The sequence below is a fragment of the Lactuca sativa genome, chromosome 7 (genome assembly GCF_002870075.4).
Source record: "Lactuca sativa cultivar Salinas chromosome 7, Lsat_Salinas_v11, whole genome shotgun sequence".
NCBI lineage: Eukaryota > Viridiplantae > Streptophyta > Magnoliopsida > Asterales > Asteraceae > Lactuca > Lactuca sativa.
In genome coordinates this window covers 64,463,593-64,486,709 of record NC_056629.2, presented here as the reverse complement: position 1 = coordinate 64,486,709, position 23,117 = coordinate 64,463,593, and the positions used below count along the sequence as shown (strand labels likewise).

The 23,117-nt window shown below is 31.1% G+C and overlaps 3 protein-coding genes across 3 annotated transcripts; 1 reads left to right on the top strand and 2 right to left on the bottom strand.

Moving 5' to 3' along the window:
• Positions 1-22: 22 nt before the first annotated feature.
• LOC111877789 (actin-related protein 2/3 complex subunit 3) lies at positions 23-4,387 on the top strand. Its single transcript, XM_052765956.1, has 4 exons — positions 23-524; positions 1,475-1,616; positions 3,221-3,487; positions 4,057-4,387. The coding sequence occupies exons 1-4, from the start codon at positions 522-524 to the stop codon at positions 4,197-4,199; spliced, it is 555 nt and encodes a 184-aa protein (XP_052621916.1). The 5' UTR covers positions 23-521; the 3' UTR covers positions 4,200-4,387.
• Positions 4,388-4,413: 26 nt separating this feature from the next.
• On the bottom strand, positions 4,414-9,015 carry LOC111877805 (synaptotagmin-5). Its single transcript, XM_052765955.1, has 13 exons — positions 8,696-9,015; positions 8,108-8,210; positions 7,953-8,005; positions 7,752-7,872; positions 7,539-7,660; positions 7,319-7,420; positions 7,147-7,221; positions 6,958-7,037; positions 6,579-6,729; positions 6,246-6,476; positions 5,166-5,444; positions 4,977-5,090; positions 4,414-4,793 (listed from the first exon to the last, which is right to left on the bottom strand). Exons 1-13 carry the CDS (start codon positions 8,798-8,800, stop codon positions 4,647-4,649), a joined length of 1,683 nt encoding a protein of 560 aa, XP_052621915.1. The 5' UTR covers positions 8,801-9,015; the 3' UTR covers positions 4,414-4,646.
• A 4,750-nt stretch (positions 9,016-13,765) lies between these two features.
• Positions 13,766-19,666, bottom strand: LOC111877806 (calmodulin-binding receptor-like cytoplasmic kinase 3). Its single transcript, XM_023874311.3, has 8 exons — positions 19,472-19,666; positions 18,171-18,626; positions 17,612-17,797; positions 17,245-17,507; positions 16,822-16,987; positions 16,437-16,526; positions 15,997-16,295; positions 13,766-14,295 (listed from the first exon to the last, which is right to left on the bottom strand). The coding sequence occupies exons 2-8, from the start codon at positions 18,430-18,432 to the stop codon at positions 14,080-14,082; spliced, it is 1,482 nt and encodes a 493-aa protein (XP_023730079.1). The 5' UTR covers positions 18,433-18,626; positions 19,472-19,666; the 3' UTR covers positions 13,766-14,079.
• Between the last annotated feature and the right edge of the window lie 3,451 nt (positions 19,667-23,117).

The following is a 23,117-nucleotide window of genomic DNA, read 5'->3' as shown; positions in this document are numbered from 1 at the left end:
TATCCCTCCGTCGATTAAATTAATCTCCGATTTGATTGATCCGACAATAATCAATTGCAGGTATTATTATTATTATTTTTTTTCATATCAATTTGTTTTCTTCAGCTCGATTTCAATTTCTTCACCTGTTGTTTCATGGATATTGATTTGTTTTTTGAAAGGGAAATTAGAAACTGAATTGATAATTGATATGCGATTGATACCCTCCATTAATCGAAGATTGTATGTTTTTTGAGCCTGTTTTAATTTTATGTGATTCTGTTTTAAAAGTATTCCAGTGATTATGGCTTTGATTGTTCAAGGGTTCTTTAGATAATATCCATTTGGATTCTCTGATTAAATCATTTGGGTGAAAATTTTGGGTGCGAAATAAAGTGTATGATGATATATTATTATTATTTTCTTGTGTTTAACTTTAAAAGTGTTGATGTTTTCTGAACTTGTGTGTGTTCATTGAAGTTTAATATCAAGGGGGGAAAATATTCTTGTGGCAAGAACTAAGAAGCAATCCTATATTAAACATGGTAATAACCCTTTTTAGTTATTCTTATTTGAATTTTGACTTTTAGTTACAAACTAACCATTGTTTTGTGGAAATATGAAAATAATATTATAGTTAGCAAAAATAAAAGATTTATACATAATGTGAAAATATAAAAGAAATATTGACATGAGATTAAGAACCATTGTGTTTGTCTATTTTCTGGTGTTTGGGATTATTTTCTGGTGTTTGGGATTTGCTTATTTAAAATGAATTTTAGTAAAAGTGCTTTTTAGTTTATCCGGTGCCAAAATTGAGTTTAAAAAAATTTTGATTTAGCTTATTCGATACCAAAACATAATAAGCTGATAAGTTAGTTTGTATTGTTTGGCAAATGATGCTTATTTGTAATTAAAAAATGACTTATGACTTGTCAAAAACTTCTTCAATAAGTCAATAAGTAAGAAAAAAATAGCTTATCAAAATATATTTATTTAACTCAATAAGGCCATCTCCAATGGATTAAACCCATGGAGAGTTGTATGAAATGCCAAGTAGGAAAGAGAATGTATACATTCATTTAAATTCTTAAAAAATTGATAAATTTTCATTACAAATCCATTGAACCGTTGCATGCCCATTCAACCCCACACTCTCTCTCCTCTTTATTATATTCATATTTATTCTATTAAACCCTCATACAACTCCCATTGTGGATGGCCTAAGTACTTATGAAATCTTGGAATCCAAACACTTAAAAATTCTTATTACCAATGTCAACCCACAGTAAATCAATAAGCATTTCAAATAAGTTATCTCAAACACCCCAGAACTTAAACCATGGTTGTTAATAGAGAAAATGCTCTACAACATATAACAATAAATGATTTTGGATAAGTTATGTAGATGTATATAAAGTAAACCTAGTGTTTCCTACTACAGTTTTTGAAATTTTGCAAAAAAAAAAAAAAAACTATGATTTGTTCTTTGTAGGTGTACCACTCTAGAATTGTGGATTTGAAGGGAGTTAGCAAAGCTTGTGGGTGTCCCCTACTTCCTCTTAAAAACCAAACAACTAACCAAACAATTGGACATGGACATGCTCATACTCATGCTCCTCGTCTCTCTGATCAAGGTTTGGTTAGTATTTCCTTTTACTTAATGCAAAAGAATGTCTTAATAGATAAAATGGTATATTTTAGAGGTTGGTTGGAATGATAAAAAGAAAAACACATACTAAAATGATGTATATTAGTAGAGCACTGGAGTTCACAGGCGAAGCTTATATAGGGCCAGGGGGCTGCCCCCCCCCGTTCTTCAATTTTTATACGTATTCTATTTTTGGCCCCCTCAAATTAAAACATCAAGCTCCCGCCAGTGCAGGAGTTGGTCTAAAGTCATGGAAATGAGGTTTTCCCCAACTATATTGCCATTTTCTTAACTATTTTTAAAACTCTACTCTAATAAATGAAATTCATTTTGCCATATGTCAATCTTTCATGAGTTTTTGACATTTGTTATTTTATGGTATTTTTTAAATAAATAATTTCTATATGTCAATTTCTGATTTTTTTCAAATTTTAAAATTAAAAACCACATATTACTTATATTTATATATGTAAAGTATTAATTGTAATAAATATGATAGTAAATTGCAATAAATATGTTTTTTCCTTCCTTATTTCAAAACTTTGTTTTAAAAAATACTTAATATTTATATTTTAATATTTAATATTTTTTAATTAATCCGTGTAATACACGGGTCTCACACCTAGTCATTTATATAGACAATATTTAACCGTTGTTATTATGATTATTATTATTAAAATCTTGTATGGATAAAATAGCGGAATAGATAATGATGCTAATGTATACACATAAGTTGTTTCTTTTTTTAACCACACAAATCCGTTTAATATAAATAAATGATTGATTTACCTTCTTGTCTAGAAATCATATTTATGTGATTTTGAAAAAAAAAAAAAAAAAACATTTTACTTATTATAAAAAAGGACAAGTGTTTATGTGTGTGTGTGTGGGTGGGGGGGGGGGGGGGGGGGGGGTTATAAGGGGTAAGTAAAGTAGGACCCTTATGTTTCTTATTGAAATGTGTCAATCACAAAGTAATTATAATCTAAATTTTGAGACTGGGAGCCATATGAAGAACAATTGTATAATTTTTTTAGTTAGCATTTAATCTAATTTATGGTGTGTTTGGGTTAGCTTTTTTTTTAACACAAAAGTGATATTTTTTAAAGTGCTTATTAGTTTATGACTTTTAGGAAAGACGGATTGTAAAAAGTGTTTGGATAAGAAAATTTGTTTTTTACGACTAAAAATGACTAAAAAGCTAAAAAATAGGATTTTTCAACTTTTTGAAAACTTTATTTTTTCCTATACAAAAAATTGTTTTAAAAAACGTTTTTTAAACATACAAACACTTTTTTAACTTATTAGCTTTTTGAAAAGCTAAAAAACTATTTTCAAAAGCTATCACAAACACCTACTTATTTTGAAACAATACTTTAGCCACAAGTTTCATAGAAAAAGAAGGAAAAGATGTGTAGTACACGTAAAAACTAAAAAGAATCTTTAATGGATAAATGCATCATCATCAAGCCCATTTTTATATATTAAGTAAAAAAAACAAAATACCATTACACATATGACTAGTCCATTAAGACAAACAAAACAACACCTTAATAAAATAAAATAATAAAAGTGGATTTGATTTTGTAGGGGAAGATATTGTGGATGAAGCAATAAAGTTGTTTAGAGCAAATGTGTTCTTCAAACACTTTGATTTGAAAACTCCTGCTGATAGGATTCTTGTGTATTTAACATTTTATATAAATGTGGCACTGAAGAGGCTGGAAGGTTGCAGAACTTTGACTGAAGGGACAAAAGCCATTAAGAACTTGAGTTTGGAAGATGTTTATGTGCCTGGAGAACCTGCTTTTCCTTTTTCTGGAATTTTTCCTCTTCCAGGAAGTAAAAAGGAAGCGGGTACTAATTTTTATAAATCCCTACAACAGAAATTTCAAAAAATAACTTGTTTTTTGTACAAAAACTTGTGACTTTTCTTAATAATTGAACAATTTCGAGTTCGTAATAATTCTTTTATTTTTTTTTCCTTGGTGTCCTTACCAAAAAAACAATTTTGCAGAAAAAATAGTGAATTTCATGATCGTTTTTTTCTATGTTTTTTGTAAGGACCATAGAAAAAACAATTTTGCAGCAAAGAGTGAATTTCAAAGACGTTTTTTTCTCTACTTTTTTAGGGTCATAGAAACAAACAATTTTAATAGTGAATTCCACAGTCGTTTTTTCTATATTTTTTGAGAGCCATAGAAAAAAAAAAAAAACAATTTTGCAACAAATAGTAAATTTAAGGGTCGTTTTTTTCTACTTTTTGTGGAGACCATAGAAAAAAAATAATTTTACAGCAAATATATTGTGGCAAACTTTAAGCCAAAGTTGCTAGATTTGTCTTTTATTATATTATTATTATTGATTTTTTTTGAGAACGTGTGTAGCAATTCTGTTGATGTGTATAAATTTTTTATAAAATGCAGAGGTAATTCGAGATTATTTCAAGGTAGTAAGGGAGGAAACAAATAAAAGATTGTTGAACGTCGCATATAGAGCCAATGGGACTCCAAACAAATGGTGGTTAGCATTCTCCAAACGTAAGTTCATTAACAGTCTCATTGTTTAGACTCCATTTATCACATAGTATTATAATATTCTAAATTATTCCTCAATTTATCTATTCATATTACACATGTTCCTTTAATCATTTAATCATAAAGTTCGGACATCAGAAAAATTGCATTTGTGATCCAATTGACATCGGTCTCAATACCAATATAAGTTGTTGTATATCGTAAGAAAAGTTAAAATTAGTTATAGTGTTGATGAAATAGTAAAGATTGGAGAAAGGGAAAGATTCTTACATTAGTGAGTGAAGTTTCAAGGTTTTTATAAATAAAATGAAAAAAAAAAAAAAAGCATTAAGATACAAAGGAAGAGAATACAAAAAACCAAAATTGTGCTACCCAAACAAGTGAATGCCCTTATTCGACTGACTTCCGAATTTACATAAAACAATCTTTGAATTTTTACCATAATTTTTCACAAAGACTTTATGTACTTCTCACAAAAGCTAAGAATCACGATAAAGTGGTTGAGCCATCCACTTGAGGTTCAAATGTAATCTTCCTGATTTAGCCCCATCAAGTTGAAAACACTCTTTGTATTCTCCTTCCAATATTACCCTTGTTAGTGTCAAAATGCATCTTCCAATGTAGTCCTACATTTTTTTTAAAAACAAATAAATAATTTAAACCAGTGTTTCTTTTTTTACTTAATGGACTTGTCAGCTGTTTGATAGTTGTTGATTCAGTCAGATCTAATTCATGCAGCTTCTTACCAGATCCAGTAAGAGGCATATCAATATTAAAAAATAAAAAAATAAAAAAAATAAAAAACTTACTTTGCCAAATGTATCATGATCATATACTTCAACAACAAGCATATCATGCAACCCATCCTCAACAACAAAGTCAAAAGTCTGATTCCAAACCGGGTTCAAATTCTCGTTCACAACCTATAAAATTAAATATAATCAAGAAAAGAGAGAGGTATAGTATTTATTATTCGTATGTTGAAAAGACGAAAATACCCTTGTGCTGTTTTTCATCCCGGTTTTCTTCATAGTGAGCACGACAAAAGGATCCGCCTTTCCCATCAAATCGACAGCTGGCAAGTCTTCGGCGGATATTACAGTGACAGAAAGGACACCTCTTATAATTACGGTTCTTTTTTTATTTACGAAATCGCCATTTTCGTTATCTCCGCTTTTAAGAACTTTTTCAAGAGATGTCATTGTGTAATTAGAAGTAAAAGGATTTGTGAACCCGTTTTCCATTCCATATGGGCAATATAATAGCTCCAAGTGCACCTATAAAAGTTTTTTTTTTTTTTTTTGGATTTTATAAATAATTAGTGTGTTATATATGACTATAAAAACGTGTAGTAACACAAATAACAAAAAATAATAAAGTGAAATCACAAAATAACCTCCTTTTCAACTTTATCCCAAAAAAAATATCCATTTTGCAAAATTTCTTTTATCAGTGGTTCCCACAGAAAAAAACAAACATCATAATATTTCGCAATTGTTTCAAAAAAAAAAAGTCGATATGGTTTTAAAAAGTTTTGATTTTGACAATGTTACTTTTTGTTACAAATTAGTCCTAAGTTTTCTAAATTTTTGCAATGTTGACCACTTGACTAGTCAACCCAGTTGCCAGCTAACAGGGCATGCTGATGTGTCAACCTTTGGTGACGTGGCATGAAGACATGTCAAAATTGAAAAAAGTGGCACAAAAGATGCTTTTTTTTTCAATTTTGTCATTCATTTCTTTTTATTCCAAATCGAACATTATTTTTTCCAATTTCATTCAATGTTTTGACCATCTCCATTTGAAACCATATAAAACGAAAATACTTTTTTCACATTTAAAAACCACATTTTTTTGTATAAATACAAGTTTTCTACATCTGTTACTGTCATTTTTTGCAAAAAAAGTAAAACAAAAATTTCCACAACAAAAGTAAAGAAGAACGAATTTTGTAATAAAAGTTTAAAAAGTGGTCATTTTGTGATATAATAAACTAATAATACCTTCTCATTTTTAGTTATTTTTGTGATTAGACCATTTTGCCCTTATATAATAAAGATAAACATATAATCAATCACCTTTCCCCTGTCTTTATTGTCTCTTTGAAGATCCAAATCTTTTACCAATTTTATCCATATATCCTTGACTTTACCAGGCACAAGTTCACTTAATTTCACATGACAGCATCCAAGAAGCTCAGCTGCTTGAAGCCCTTCATCATCGAATATTTTCACTGTTAAATGTTGTGTGGAAGTATCTTCCACTACAAACTCAAAATGTTCATTCCAAATTGGATTCAAATCGTTGTTCTGAAACATAAAATAAATGTAACATCAACAAGATTAGATATTTAGATCATCTTTTTAATTAAATATATGAAAAAGAAAAAAAAAATTAGAAGGATAACTTACAATAACTTTACTAGTTTTTGTTCTATTACGCAAAGGGCGTATGTATAATTCAGCAAAAGGATCAGATTTCCCAATAATGTCTTTATTTGTCAAACCATTAGCTTGAACAAGTTTCACCTCCAATGTTCCCACAGGCTTTAGTTCAAGATCACTAATGATTAAGACATCAAGGATCAGATAAAAGGAAAAGGGTAAAATGGTAATTTACACACTAAGTGACTTGTTGTCAACTCTTGAACTAACCAGTATGCTTATTTTAAAGATATTAAAGTTAGTGACGTGATCATAGATTAGATAAACTCTCCTCTCCAAATGTGTTTGTTTTATACTGTAGGGGCAAAAATGTCATTTAGTTTGAAGATTGTGGTTGTGGGTGTACCTGTAATCCCCGGCCAAAATGGGAATAACTTTTCGAACTGGCCACGTGATTGAGTCTTCAACAGCATCACGTATTGTACTCTGAATAAACAAGAAAACTTTTTAAGCAAAAGGGTATATAAGAAATATAATTTGTGCATTGTTTTCCTTTTGTGAAAAAAAAAATACAAAATCTTTGATCTTTCCACACCTCAAGGGCATCAGCAACGCCAGGAATAGCTGAAATGTCACCACCAACTACTTTAAGTGTAAAATCCATCTTTTTCTGCAAAAAAGAAAAAAGAAATAAAGGATATTTTACTTTTACTTTCAATTGGATTTATATTCAAAGAAATAGATTAAAGAAGGAAAAAGATGTATACTTTTTGTCTCAAAGAAAATGACACAGCTCCAAAACATGGAAATTCGGGAACTAGAGGCTTAAAAATCAACCTGAAAACCCCAGTGAATGCAATATTCTTCACCTGAACAATAAAAGAGATTAAGATTAAAGAATATGGTTTGTTAATAGTAAACAAAGTTGAAGCCAATTATTTTCCAAATTCCAATAATAACCCTTGACATCTAGGCAAATTGAATTACCTGCACAGGCAATCCAACTCCTAGTCTGGTCTTGATATCAAGTATTATACTAGGATTTCCATCCCAATTCATTTCCAACTCCATAGTTATTCCTTCACCTCCATCTTCAACAATAGAAACTCCTAAACAATATAAACAATTGATAATTAAGATTCAAGAATATGTGGAATCTTCTTAAACTAGCAGAGAACATAAACTATCAATTAGCCTAACCTGTAAACTGTGGGGCCACTGTGCCGAGGGTAAACTTGGAAAATGACAAAGAGGACAACACCATTGGTCTATATTGTTCAAGAGTTGGCTCCAAATTAGCCTTTATAAGCTCAGATGCTGCCTACAAGACAATCCAAAAACACATGAAAAGCATATTACCATAATGAGGGTGAATAGAGGGGTTTAAAATTTAAAACTGACCTCATCAACATAGGGCCAGATCTTGGTAAGATGAGCATTAAGCCAGGTCAACTGAAAGATTAAGCAGAAAAATCATCAGTCCCTGAAGATGGGAAAGAAAATGGAGAGAAGTACATAAGCAGGAAGAATGTAGGGTAGAAAAGTAACACTCAACTTCTGTCTCTGTGAGAAAACAACCCAAGAAGGGTAGAATTCTGGTGAAAGCAACTTTTTTGAATCTTCAACTGTCATTCTCGCAAAAGCCGCAATCGTTGTTGCCTTCAACACATAATTTAACCCAAATTTCAATAAATTCACGAATATTCAGAGCATACACTCGCTTCAAATCATGTTTTAGGGCACACATTAAGGAAGATGCATATTGTGTGTGTTGTTAAATCAAACAATTCACACAAACTATTACACATAATGGAGACTGGAGTGTTTGTGTTGTGTGTAATCCAAATCCTTTTGAACTAACTCCTAGATAGATGCAGATACAAGTGTGTTATGGCGTGAAAGCTACGATGAAGCTAAATATATAACTTTTGGTTTCTTCCTCTACGAAATTAAAGCTTTTAAAACAGCGCTCATCGAATCAGGTTAATCCATGAACGTACATATGCAGCTTTTATGATACGAGAGTTACAAATTAAGCAACTTACATCAAGTTAAATCAATTCAATTCAATTCCACCCACCAATTTATCGTTCTGACCACAATAAACAACCAAAAACACAAAAAATCGGAGTTTTCAAACTTACAAGTGCAGTGCGACGCATAGATCGTGCATTCTCAGACCGAACAAACAGAACAATCAGTGCTATCCCCACCACAAGTCCGGTTATCAGTCCCGCAATGAACGACATTCTTCGAACAGGAAAACGATAGCAATAAACTCAACAGATTTGCTGAAAGACTTGGAAAAATTAGAGCCACAAAACACCAAATTTCAAACAGTTCACGAACAAGCATCCAAAGAAATTCCCAATTAATGGGTGTTTTGGTGTTTGTGTGTGAGAGAGAAAGAGGAGAAAGGGTAACAGTTTCTAGAGTAAAGTGGCTATTGGTGTTCTGTAAATTAAGCGAAGATTTTGGGCAGCGAGGAAATTAGAAGAACCGTGTAAAGTGTGTACTTCATTTTGATTTGTTATTACATTTGATTTAATTAAGTAATTAGTGGGTTATTACGTATTAATTAATATTTTTAAAAGTTTTATTTAGGTCTTAATTGGACACGATGGGTTTTGCCGACAAGGAAATGCTTGACTTTTATTAACTTTGACACGTCATAGTTTTTAGATTGGCTTTTTCTTCGAATTAAAGATATGATTTTTTAAGGGTTATATTTTTTTTAAGGATACTCATCAAATTGCTCTATTTGTGGTAATATACAAAAGGATATTTATGAAAAATATGATATATATGGTTTTTGTTATCATATCCAAGTGTAATATTTTTCAAATATAATTTTCATGTTCAACATAAATGGTATTACAAATGAATTTTCAAATTTATATCTCAACAAAGTATATTACCGTCAAAGGCCTTTTAGTTCAACAGTATCAGGTGTTGTCCTCCCTTCTTGAAATCGAGGCTTCAAGTCATAAACTTTGAATTAGTGAGTATGGATTTTAAATACATGTTTCATACATACTGCAAACTTTGGATTACAGAGTATAAATTTCAAATATATATTTTACATACGAACTTCTTTGCGACAACCAATCTCGCGCACTTATTCACATGAATAATATTGATATATTTTCGTTCAAATGACTCAAGCTTCTAAACTCATGAACACATACAGATAAATCAATATTTATGTAAATGTGGTTATGATATTCAAACTAAGTTTTTAGATTTTTGTAGTGATAAAAACTCATGTAGTCAGTTACATTGGTCGCCCATATTTTTTAGATGATGATTAAAATTATGTGAAAAACCATATGAAGTAAGCAAAGTAATATGGTGAATCTAGCCATGGTTAACAATACCTCAATGTGTCACATAATACTTTATAATAAGAATGTTGTGATAAAAGCGTGTTTACACAAGAAATACGATAACCAAAGTGTGTTGCTATTTTGTGAAATTATGGGACAAAAGCCAAAATAGATGTAAATAACATAAATCAGTGAAGTGAATTTTGAATAATACTACTTAGAGGGTGTTTGCGTTTAAAAAAATATTTTGATTAGCTTTTTTTAGTGACAAAACTATAAGTTGATAAGTCATTTAAAAAAAATGTTTGGATATTTAAAATAACCAAATATAACATCATTACGTTCTACTATTTTTACATATAATATTTTATACTTAACAGTTTATTATTTATTTATGTTTGATAGATATTAAAAATATATAATATAATATTCTTTTTACAAAAAAATTTATTACACCACAATAATATTAAAAATTACGTTTAATTCGTGAATTTGTGTCTCTAAATTTGGCAATTCTTTTCTACCTATAAGTAGAGATGCACACAAAAAAACGGTTTCACTATTCAAAACCGGTTTTGACTAAACCGGATCGGATCAGATTTAAAATTGGATCCTAATCCTACAGATTCGGATTGGGTTTTGTGCATCTCTACGCTATAAGATAAACATGTGTCATTTTTTTTTTAAACGAAAAATAATATAAATATTTCTACCTATAAGTAGAGATGCACACAAAAACCGGTTTTGACCAAATCGGATCGGATCAGATTTAAAATCGGATCGGGTTTTGTGCATCTCTACGCTATAAGATAAACATGTGTCATTTTTTTTTTAAACGGAAAATAATATAAATATCTCCTATGCCTGGGATTGAACCTATGACCTCCTAGTTAGTTGTTAGATTAAAGACCTCCTTGTTAGCCAAGTGGGCTAACCCCAACTTGTAGTAAACATGTGTCATTTAATTCATGAATTTCACTATGGAATTATAAATACACATGATTAAAAAAAATAGTAAATTTTACCTTTATTTTCTCATCCTACACCGAGACCGTGCATCTAATGTCTTTTTCTTCCCCCATTTATTCCAGCTTCAAAGCTCATTATGTGTTCATAAAGCCTCCATTATTTTTTCATGCTGAGCCCATTTGTTTTTAAGTTGTTCTTTATCAGATTTTCCCATTTTTTTTTCCAACATGTTTTTCTCTAAATCCATCCATCCAACCTTATCGAAGTGACTATCGGTTTATATCTAACACCACACTTTTCACCTTAAAACATTTTCTTCTATTTTAACATCTTTTAAAAAAATTGTAACATAATTCTTTTATTCAAACATTTTGAAAAAAAAAAAAAAAAAAAAAAAAAAAAAAAAAAAAAAAAAAAAACACTTACGTGAATTCCAAAAACATCCCAAATAAAACTGTTTAAATATGATCAAACCAAAAACACTATAAATGGCCGTCAAGACGTAAAGCATTGGAGGACTTGGTCTCCTTGACATGTCTTTTAAAATAACTAGAAGAATAGACATTTTAGGAATTAGCATGAGAAAACCACTTATACAAATTTTATTTTGTTGTATTTTGATGATTCTTTTATGGATTGTTATAAAGTTTGTAACACTGTTTGTATTGTATTTGTAACCTTCCAAATTTTAATCCAAACTTTTTGTGTTTAAAAAAGAGGAAAACATATCATTATATATACTCATTAATACCGGAAATACTTATGAAAATGACCCTTAATCCAGAAACCCTTAAGGGGGCTAGGGGGGCCATGGCCACCAACTTTTTGGACTATTAACTAGGAACCATTATGTATTAGGGCGTAATCTGTGTTGATTGTATCTCAAATATGATCTCTATTATTGTGTTATCAAAGAGTTTAGAAAATTAAAGAAATAAAATATTACCTCTAATGAAATCACATGACACTATGTCCTGGTGAAAAAGATAATTAACTTGAAAATATTTAAAAACCATTAAACAAAAATGAAACAGGATTCAGAATATTTCAAATGTCAAAACCAAAAAAACTTCTTTCATGATAAATACGGTTTAAAATCCCTTCAAAATCTGTTGGCCATGGATCGCACATTAGCATCATCATTCGTCAATCGTTTTCTCTCTGGTCTCAACCTCTCGTCGTGCCAATGTGATTACCAATCCAACACCATCCCAAGGCTCTCCTCTCGGCCTCTGGATCACCGCTCTTTGCCTAGACGGCCTCTCTGATCTTCATCTCTCTTGCTGTTAGTCTTTACCGCCACATTAATGGGTTATTTTCCAACATGATAATAGCAAAAACTTATATGTTTTAGTTGAAAGACCTTGTGTTGTTACATGGCCGGTATAAGCCTATTTGCAGCTCCAAACAAAATTAAAAAAAGAAAAAAAAAAATAAGACTTTATAGTAAAAAAAATAGTAGTAACGGAGGGTGATTTTTTTTTTTTTTTTTGAAATGACGATTGTTATAAATTGATCCTTAGATCTTTTTTGTAATAATATTAGTTGTGCGGTTTTTTGTTTTTTTTTTTTCCTTTTCTCATTACTGATAAATATTTTCTAGTCTAACATGTTATTATTTTAAATTTATAAAATAATGAGAAAAAAAGAAGTAAAGGAAACGTAGCTGTAAACTTGTAATGTTGAACCGTTTTCCATCAAAAAATATAATGATTTTTTAATCATTGTTGAACCGTTTTCCTTCAAAAAAAATATAACGATTTTTTAATCGTTTTCTAGGTTCCAACAATAAAGATTTTAAAACTCCAAGTTATCTACAAAAAATCAGAAAGAAAGTACATAAATTAACTTTTATCAGAAAACTAACCCGAAATAGGTGAAGAACATTAATGACTTCTTACAATTTACATGAATCAGAATTCAAATTAACACGAATCAGAAATCAGAATCGGTGAGGTTGCCCAAAATCAGATTAACACAAATATAAGATCGACTTTTTGAAGGATGCATGAAATCAGATTATCAAAAGCAATGGATTAAGCAATATTAAAACAAAAATTGAAAAACAGAAAACATAAATTGAAATTGGAAATCAGAAGGTTGCATGAAATAAACCCAAATTGATTTATAAAGTATTTCAATCGATGGTGGTGAGAGGCCAAATACAATGATTGTTCCAAAAGAACCACACGAACGCTAGTCTTCTCTGCTAATTTTTTTTGCTCACTATTCACCATATATCAATTTTTTTCTATACTAACATAATAAGATATATAAAAATGTGCTCCTAAAAACTTAGAGGTTCAAACCATCGTCCAAGTTGCCCCACCCATTGACACGACCAATGATCATAAGTTTTTCTATATGCATCTAATTATTGCATTCTCAAAAAAATCCTATTGGGATTGATACTATAGCATTAAACTATTTACAAAGTAGGTTAGCTAACCAATAAAATACAATAATCATCTCTACACATTTATAGAATAGACTTTGTTGATGAGATGACTACAAAGTACAGAATCAAGTTGTTTTAACCAAAAATGATCTTTGTAAAAGGCATTTTGATAACACAATGAATAAGCATGTAAAATAATAGTAATGTGAAACAAGTCAAAAACTACATTGTTATTCTATACATTGTCATTTTTAATATTGATTATTTCATCCAAAAAGTTCCATCATGCCAACAACATTGAAAAAAAAGTCAAGTCCAGAAATACCCAACTTTTTATCCCCAATGCTCGAAATGCAGTTTTCTGTGTCCAACTGAATAACCCGAGAGAATCAGTTGACAGTCTATGTGGAATTAAAAAAAATTACATGCCATTATTGATTGAATTTATAAAGCTTATGTGCAATAACAACTACACTTTCTAGAAATTAATGGTATTACAGTTTTTAACAAATCATAAGAAATACCAAAAAGTAAACCTCATTCTGTAAAACCAAATTATAACAAACACTATGAAGTAAACTCACAAATACATCATATATATACATATGGTACAAGTATTTAATGCACAAATACACATAAAACTTATCCAACCAACATAGTCCGAACTCAACCATCTTCAAATGGAATCCGCAACACCATTCTCGTGCATCCCATGCATAAGGTACTTGTACCGCTTGTATAATCAGCATACACACATGGTACAAGTCATTTAAGCATGAAAAAAGTGATGGGTACAAATGAGAAAAGCTTCAAAGCTTCATGTTTATATCTGAATTTAGCCTCTTTTACCATGTCTGAGATAATCCATTCTGATAACCCACAACTGCTCCCCCACCACCTTCATCTCCGGCCGATCCGCCCTTGTAGGGGCGGCACATTGAAAAGCTAAACCGAGCATCTTTGAAAATATTTCAGTGTCTACTGCTTCTTTCATTTTCATATGCGGGTCAACCAAATCCATAATCTCGCCTTCATTGTACTTCCCAAATGCCTGAAATAAGATACAGTACAAAGTACAACTATTACTGCACAAGTTACCAGTCGATAATACAGGGATGGAAAGTAGGATAAAAGAGGGCAGGAATGCTTTTGAACATGGTACAAGTAACGATGCATAAGGTACAAACTATCAGTATACATGATGCGAGTGGATAATGATGGGATGGGAAGTAGTGTAAGAGGTTGACAAACTCATCGGCTCTTGCCACATGGTCTGACAGTTTGCTTATAAACATGGTACAAGTAACTATGCACAAGGTACAAGTCGACAATTAAGGAATGAAGTTGGGTAGAAGGGTGAGGAACCTGTTGGCTCATATCCATGGTTGACATGGTTAAAGATCCATGGTTGACATGGTTAAAGTACTTTGGAAAATGCCGGCAATAGTAAAAAAATGGGGGGTATTTTTAAAATTTAGACATAAAAATGGACATTTCCGGATATAGACATGCATTCTGCGGAGGTACCTTTGCGGAATCTACTTTAGCTCCGCGGAATGATAAAATCGTAAATAAATTAGCGTATTAAAAAAAAAAAAACTCAAGATCCATTCCGTGGAGCTCCGAGGAATGGATCTTCAGAAAGAAAGAAAGAAAAAAAAAAAAAAAAAAATCTCTCCTCCAATGATTTTTTTATGTAATGATCTCTAATTAAAAGACCAATTTTTTCCACCTCACATTCATTCTAAACATTGTCAAAAAAAATTCATACTATCATAATCTTTTCTTGAAAATAATTAGTTGGGGGAATGAATATAAACCCCGAAGAATCGATTTGAAAAAAAAAAAAAACTGAAGGTCTGGAGCTCCGTGGAATGGATCTTGAGTTTTTTTAATACATTAATTTATTTACGATTTTGTCATTCCGCGTAGCTACCGCCGGGGAATGCATGTCTATACCAGGAAATGTCCATTTTTATGTCTAAATTTTGAAAATGTCCCCCATTTTTTTGACTATTGTCGGTATTTTCCCAAAGTACTAATGCCCAAAATACAACTATTAATGCACAAGGTACAAGTTGATAAGGCAAGGACGAAAAGTAACGAGAAGATGGTGAGAAACCCATGGTACAACAACCAATGAGCAAGGTACAAGTCGTTAATACAAGAGTAAATTACACGAATGGTCTTTATGGTTTGGGGTAATTTGTACATTTGGTCCCTAACTTATTTCTTTAACTCGAAAGGTCTATATAGTTTGTTTTTGTTGTGCGCTTGATCCCTGTGTTACCTAAAAAGACTATTTTGCCTTTGATTTTTTAATTTATTTAAATAAAGTGGGGTAGGTGAGGTGGAAGTGGGGTTGGGGTATGTTAATTTAAATAAATTAAAAAATCAATGGTAAAATAGTATTTTTAGGTAAGACAGAGACCAAACATGCAACAAAAACAATAAAAAAAATAAATTAGGAACCAAACGTACAAATTACCCCAAACCATAGGGACCATTTGTGTAATTTACTCTTAATACAAAGATCAAAAAGTAGGGTAGATGGTGAGGAACCCATTGGCTATAATATACCACTTGGTGATACTAAAATAAAAGAATACACAAGGTAAAGTTGACAATGAATGAATGGGAAATAAGTTAAAAAGGTGAGAAGGCATACTTTTGGACATGGTACAACCATCAAATGCACAAGGTACAAGTTGATAATGCACAATGTATTAAGAAGAAATAAATGCATACATACCCATCTTATGGTGACCTTCTCCTCGGGTGATCTTCTTGACTCAATAGGGCGACGACCAGTAAGAATTTCAATAAGTAGAATGCCAAAAGAGTAAACATCACTCTTCGGGGTGAGTTGATAGGTTCTCATATATTCAGGGTCAAGGTATCCAACTGTGCCTCTTACTTTGGTCACAACATGTGTGTTATCAGTCTCCGCTTCTCCAACTCTTGCAAATCCAAAATCCGCCACTTTTCCTCTCATTCTTTCCGTTAAAAGAATATTCGATGACTTCACATCGCGATGTATAATTTGCTTTTCTATTCATCATCAACAAATAGCAACGTTGTACTTTCACTTATTTTGGTATAACTATGTAAACCCCCCCCCCCCCCCCCCCCCCCCAAAAAAAAAAAAAAAAAAAAAAACATAAAAATAGTATAATAAGAGTTAGGGTTTACCTGCGTATAGATGGAGATATGTTAAGCCATGAGCAATATCAATGGAGATTTCAAGTCGTTGACTAAAGTCCAAGAAATTTCCATGAACACCTAAAAAGAGGAACCATTAAAACTTATTGTTACTAAAATGAAGACCTAGGGTGTTTGGCTTAGCTTTTGGCCAAAAGTCCTTTTAGAAAAAGATCATAGACAAAAGATGTTTGGCAAAAGACTTTTAAAGGCTACTTTTGGATTTTACAAAGAAGGAAAATCAACTTTTTGGAAAAGTAAGGAAAACCTGACTTTTTGTAACTTCTCCAAAAAGATCTTTTGCCTCTAAAAAGCTAAGCCAAACACCCCCTAAATCAAGATGTTAATAATGAATTTGAAAAAAAATAAAAATTACCATCCAAATGTTCTCTAAGTGTTCCATTAGGCACATATTCTGTAATAATAAGGCGTTCATTTCCTTTATCAACATAGCCAAGAAGCTTCACAAGATTCCTATGATCAATTTTTGCAAGTAGCTCAACTTCACTTCTAAATTCACTTCGTAGAGCATCAAATTGTTCCTACACAATAATTTCACATTTTAAAAATGAAAAAAAAAACGGTTTTTTTTTTTTTTAAAGAAAACACAACAAATTTGAGGGATTAATTCGTATATACAATTCTCATCCATTAATGCAGAAAGAACAACTTAATAGAGAATGATGTTTGTGTTGTATCACAAAGTGTGTTCCTTTTTGGTCTGAACAACAAACTGTTTGAAAATGAGTAAATGACCATGTTACCCTTACACCCCAACAAACAAGAGTGTTGATATTACCTTCTTTGCACGTTTAATGGCAACCGTTTGACCATCTGGTAGTTGAGCTTTGTAAACTGTTCCAAATCCCCCTTCACCTAATTTTAAAGATGGAGAGAAATTTTGGGTAGCTCTTGCAATTTGACTCATAGTCAAATGAACCGATCCAACCCTATCAAGTTTTGGAGACATTGAGAATCTAGCTGGACTAGGTGGGACCCGTAGTGGACTAGCTGTAACCTTTTCAGAAACCGAGTTCATTTCTATAGATGAAATTGAATCCACTACAAAACAAATATTAAATTAACTTAGCTAATCAAATATCTGAAATGCCCCTCAATGAAGATAACATATTCTTTTAGACCAAAATTTTATATTGAAAACTTACTTGAACTTGGATCCTTAAGAACAGTGTGGGCTGTATCTTTCTTTCTTGTATGAAAGCAAGGGCAAAGAAAACCGCAACATAAAATCAAAATTCCGGATCCGCCCATGATATAATATTTTGTTTTAAATTCGGAATTATTTTTCTCATCTTTTGTTATCTTTTGATCTTTAAGAAATCTCCTCCCTTCTGCTCAAGAATACAACAAAAATGTTCAAGATTCACAACTATATATAAAACCTACTACTCCATCTCAAACTTGCAATTTTTCCTTTTATGAAAGATTTCAAGATAAAGTTACGGATTTGCCCATCATCGTTGTTACAAGATCCTATCGTAATAGAGGGTGTTGTTGACATTTGACAAATAATCAAAATTGTGATTTTCATTGGAGGGAGTATAAAAATATCTTTTTTCAAGATGCATAATAAAAGTTGCGAATTTTCCTTAATGGGAAAAATCCGAGATAAAGGGTATTTTAGACATTTGACAACCAATCAAAATGTTGCAATTTTCATGAGATGGATCCTAAAGGATATTTTAGACATTTGACATCATGTACCTGAAGATTGATCGACTTCATGGCAATGGCTTCCAAGATTTGTATTGATGAAACAATCGTTTGCATGATTTGACTTGAGAGACTTGCAAAATGAATCTTTGCTTACTAATTCTCCATTTAAATAAAACAACTTGTGATTATAATTACTTGAAAATTGGATATTGTAAGTGTTACAACCCTTTAAAGGCAAAACTCCTGAGGCGAATATGATTGGTATTTGGATCAATAGTAGAAAACTCAACAAGATCACTTCCATCCTCATATACGAGCATATTTACTCCATTTTATCAAGAAACTACAACATGGGTGTTGCTAAATTCTTCGAGTCAAAAGTCATCTGAAGCATAATTGGAGGAATCACATGTTGTTTATATATCAATAAAGATAGTTTCATAGTTCATTCAAGAATTTTGTAATCACTGTTGAATTCAATCCAAAGTCTTCCAAGTTCCAACCCTATTCACAAAATCAAAAAAGATGATAAGATATCAAAGAAAACAAGGGCCTAGAAAAAAAAAAGCATAATTTATTCCAACTTCTGAGAAGCAAATTCAACCAAGTCTTCTTGAAAAACAATTCCTAAAAAGTCAAAATTCCTACAATTCTACAATAATTAGCTCAATTGGAACAAATCAAGATAGTAAGATATCAAAGAAGATAAAACCCTAATTTCTGATTGACATAGAACAAGTTTAATTCTTTGATACAACACAAAATGAATCAAATGAGTATGCAGTTCTAAATTGATGCTCCCCCTTTCAAGATTTGGTTATCAAGGAACTCAATCTTCAATGTTTTTCTTCATAAATGAGATAACTTAAGATGTCAAAACTTAAAATAAACAAAACCCATCACTGAAACCTCCTTTAATTGCAACTGAATTCAAAAGAACACGTAAAAAGACTGAAGAATTGTGAACAATTAAGCTTCGCGTATGAACTCAAACTTCATTGAATTTCTTCATAATTGAGACAAACCCAGATGATAAAACAAAAAATAAACAAACCATATCACTGAAATCTCCCTCAATTGGCACTAAATTTAAAAGGATCACGAAAAAACTAAAGAATTCAGAACCATCAAGATACTAAGGGACTGCAATTTTTCAAAGAATTTCTTCACAATCAAGACAACCCCAGATGATAAAACAAACAATAAACAAACCCCATCAATCAACATCCTTCAATAGCCACTGAATTAAGAAGAACACAGTAAAAACATTAAAGAATTGCGAATCAACTTCAGCAAGATACCAACTCAGGATACAAGTCAACAGATGTGTAAAGGAAGAAAGTTCAAACCTTTATGAAGTCGGATGAGCAAAAGGGCATAAATCTTTAGAGTAGGTTAGTTTATATAGTGGATTGTTGAGAATGTCTTGTTTCTTGGAGGATTTGATGCACAAGAAATGCGAAGATGGAGAGATAGAGAAGAGGAAGGGGGTCTGATGAATATAGAATATAGATTTAAGGGGCATCCATGAGTTTTGCATTTAAAATTGGTCAATCATTTTGCCCAAATATTGAAAAACTAATTTATAAATGATGTCACCACCCATGTAAGCAAAGTGAGCTGGCTTTGGAAGTTCATGTGCTTTCCAGTTTTTTAGATGTCATCTTGCAACTCTGGCATGGAGAAAGATTTGCCTCTATCCATGTGTATTCGAAGTTGTATCAAGTTTCTTACTTTCTTTTACGAAAAGTTGAGTTATAGAAAATTATCGAATTCAATGGATGTATGATTATAAAAATGTTTAAAGAAAGAGAAAATCACAAAAATACCAAAGAATTTAAGAAAAAATTGAATCCACCGACTACCCATTCATATAGTTTTTGGTTTAATAGTAATGTTTTTTTATCATAGGTCTTTAATACCTTATATCATCTCCAATGTAATTTTTTTATAAGATTATTACTATTTAATTGAGTGGTCAAAACAACTCCACCTCTTTCGAATAGATAATTTTTATTGATCATTCAAAATAAATATATATATATATATATATATATATATATATATATATATATATATATATATATATATTGAATGATCAATATAGTTTAATTCTTTTTAATAATATTACATTTTATCCTATTAAAGATTTAATTTTAAGTATTTATTATTTATCTAAAGTTTATATATATATATATATATATATATATATATATATATATATATATATAAAAGTCATGTTTAAAAAAAGGTTAGTTAAACAAGAGGGTTTTATATAACATTATAAATAGATAAAGATAAAATAATTAAATTAATGAAAAAAATCATTAAAAAGTTTAATCATTGGAGAAACAATTTAATTCGAAGTTAATATAATTAAATAGTGAGATGACAATTTTTTTACCTATCATATTATCATATAGGTTCACCATTATAAATGTTCTAAGGCCCCATGCGCGCTACACACCCTCTTGTCGTGCGACAAAGAGCTCGCCACCGTCAAATTGCCATCAACTCTGAGAGAGAGGATTTGATTGGTGCTTGGGGTCTTGGACTTTTGACCAGACCAGAATTCAAACACATTTTACAATTTTTTTAACAAAAAATACTTTTTTTTATAAAAATAAAAATAAAAACTAGTTGTTTTTACCCTAAAATTTCAATTATTCAATTTTTAAACCAACCACTATATATAAACACTACAATCTCAACATTTCGCACACAATATTATTCTTTCTTTCAAAAAAAAATATCAATTCATCAAACATAATGTCTTCACCTATGTCACACCCCCAAACTAGAACGAGGGAAACATCTGGGGACGGATGGAGTGACTTCATGCATAATATCATAACAATTGAATAATAATGAAACATAGCAACACAAACATTCATACATTGAGATTTCAAGTATTACATTGTTTACAAAAACTCAGTTGTTCAAAAGTCAATACAAATAACTGAAAAGTAGGAAAAACATGAAATGACGATGCCGACCCTCAAGAAGGGTTGAGTACTTGTCTGGTGGTTTCCTGAGAATACAAGTCGTTTTGAAAAGCGTCAACTAAAAAGTTGGTGAGTTCATAAACATTTTTGTATAAAATGGTTTTGCACTTGTTTAAAATAACTCTCGTAGTACTTTCAGAAAATCTGATATTTTCTATGAAAAAAGTTTGTAGTCTCGTTCTAAAACCGTTAATATATGCATGCATGTCCTTTGTTTTCTTTTCCTTGTAAAGTAATAATGTATATTTTAAAAAAAATGCAGTATTTTCTTAAAGGGGAACTGTGGTCTTAAACCCTAAGACCACGATGGAAGTGAAAATCGTATAGAAAATAGTTTATAGTTTCATTTCTTTTAATAAAACTAATGAAGTGTAAGCTTCCCGTAAACCAAAATAGATTTGTTAATCTCTATGCGAGTCATTATAACCATGCTTGATGGGACCGATATGTCTGTCATGACGTTCTTCAGGCGTCGATTTCAGTAAGATATTTGTCACCTAGACTGGCCCCGTCTAGCTGTAGCGAACAGCTCAGGTGTGGGGGTGTCAACCCCGTATAGATCTATACACAATTACTTCGCTCTCCCTCCAGGAGACTCTGGTTATAACTACAGGAGTTACAGTGTACGCTACGTAGGTACGGTGAAGGAAAGTCTCACAAGAGCCTTAACAGATTTACGCGAATTTAGAGTTCCTTTTTCGAATAAGGAAATTACTTTTCTATTGCAAACTTGTGATAAATGTTTTATGACACGTGATTGGCACGTTTCATATTATTCATATTATGACACGTATTTTACAGATTTCATGACATGCATATTATCATCCATGCCTTAAGAGTTTTTATGACACACAGTTTAGGACACGCTAATATTTTTGTCACGAACTGTTTTGTACACCATTTTTGTAAAACTATTTATAACACTTTATAAAAATAGTCATCTTTAAATGTGTCTAGTTGTAACATTTGGTGTAGAAATAAAATAATATATTGGGTTTTAACCCATCAAAATCTTGAATACAAGTTTACGATCATTTTACAACTACAATTATTTTTAGTAAAATATTAAACCATGTATTTACGATTTGCACCTTGTTACCGGTTTGAAAGTTTTGAGTCAAAAGATTTTCATATTGATTTGACTCTAGGGAGTCACAATTTTTGGTATTATCATAAATGATAAACTTTTCATTTTATCTAATTTTTTGTGTGGTTTTTATAAAACATAGTATGTATATATCCAAGAGTTAAGCATATATATATATATATATATATATATATATATATATATATATATATATATATATATATATATATATATATATGACATGTTTTTGAAGCTTTTGAGTGTACAACCCATCTCTTCTAGTTTTCATGTAACATATATGTTATCAAAAACATTTATCATGATTTTTATGAAGATACAAGTAGTTGCTCCATTTTCAACCCAATATCTAAGATGCATGCAATTACCCAAAGGTTAAACACAATACACATAGGTACATGCAACTATCAAATGGTTAAACGGGATTTGACTTGTATCCTCCCCCTGAAAACATGAAAAATACAAAAAAAATATGGGGGTATGAAGCTCACCTTGAAGATTTTGAGTGGTGGAAGAAGGAGAAGGAAGTTGTGTAGTTTGAGGAGATTCTCGAAAATGGAGGATGTTCTAAGTAGCTACACATGAAAATAGGTGTGTAAATGGAATAATCCTAGCATAAACATGTGTAAAATCTTTTAAGTATTACAAGAAACTTACCAAGTTCTTGTGAAACGCCCTGATTCCTGTGTATTAATTTGTGGTGATAATTTCTCATGATTTCAAGGTCTACTCGACGAGTCGGTTGTCTGACTCGCCGAGTAGCAGCGGGCCAATCCGCGTGTTTAAGTGACTTACTCGCCGAGTCCAAGGAGGGACTCGACAAGTAGGAACTGGCAGATGAAACCCTAAATTCCAGGGTTTTGCACCCTATTTAAAGAACCATTA

Bases quoted from the DNA above. Each gene is read 5' to 3' on its own strand.
- LOC111877789 (XM_052765956.1), top strand. The intron at 1,617-3,220 runs GTTTGGTTAGTA...TTGATTTTGTAG, and splicing joins TCCTCGTCTCTCTGATCAAG to GGGAAGATATTGTGGATGAA. The intron at 3,488-4,056 runs GTACTAATTTTT...TATAAAATGCAG, and splicing joins AGGAAGTAAAAAGGAAGCGG to AGGTAATTCGAGATTATTTC.
- LOC111877805 (XM_052765955.1), bottom strand. From the start codon at position 8,800: ATGTCGTTCATTGCGGGACTGATAACCGGACTTGTGGTGGGGATAGCA. The intron at 7,222-7,318 runs GTATACATCTTT...TCTTTTTTGCAG, and splicing joins CATTTTCTTTGAGACAAAAA to AAAAAGATGGATTTTACACT. The intron at 6,477-6,578 runs GTAAGTTATCCT...TTTATGTTTCAG, and splicing joins CAAAAACTAGTAAAGTTATT to AACAACGATTTGAATCCAAT.
- LOC111877806 (XM_023874311.3), bottom strand. From the start codon at position 18,432: ATGAGGATGGAAGTGATCTTGTTGAGTTTTCTACTATTGATCCAAATA. The intron at 17,798-18,170 runs GTACATGATGTC...ATTCTTGAGCAG, and splicing joins TGAAGTCGATCAATCTTCAG to AAGGGAGGAGATTTCTTAAA. The intron at 16,988-17,244 runs GTAATATCAACA...ATTATTGTGTAG, and splicing joins CCATTAAACGTGCAAAGAAG to GAACAATTTGATGCTCTACG.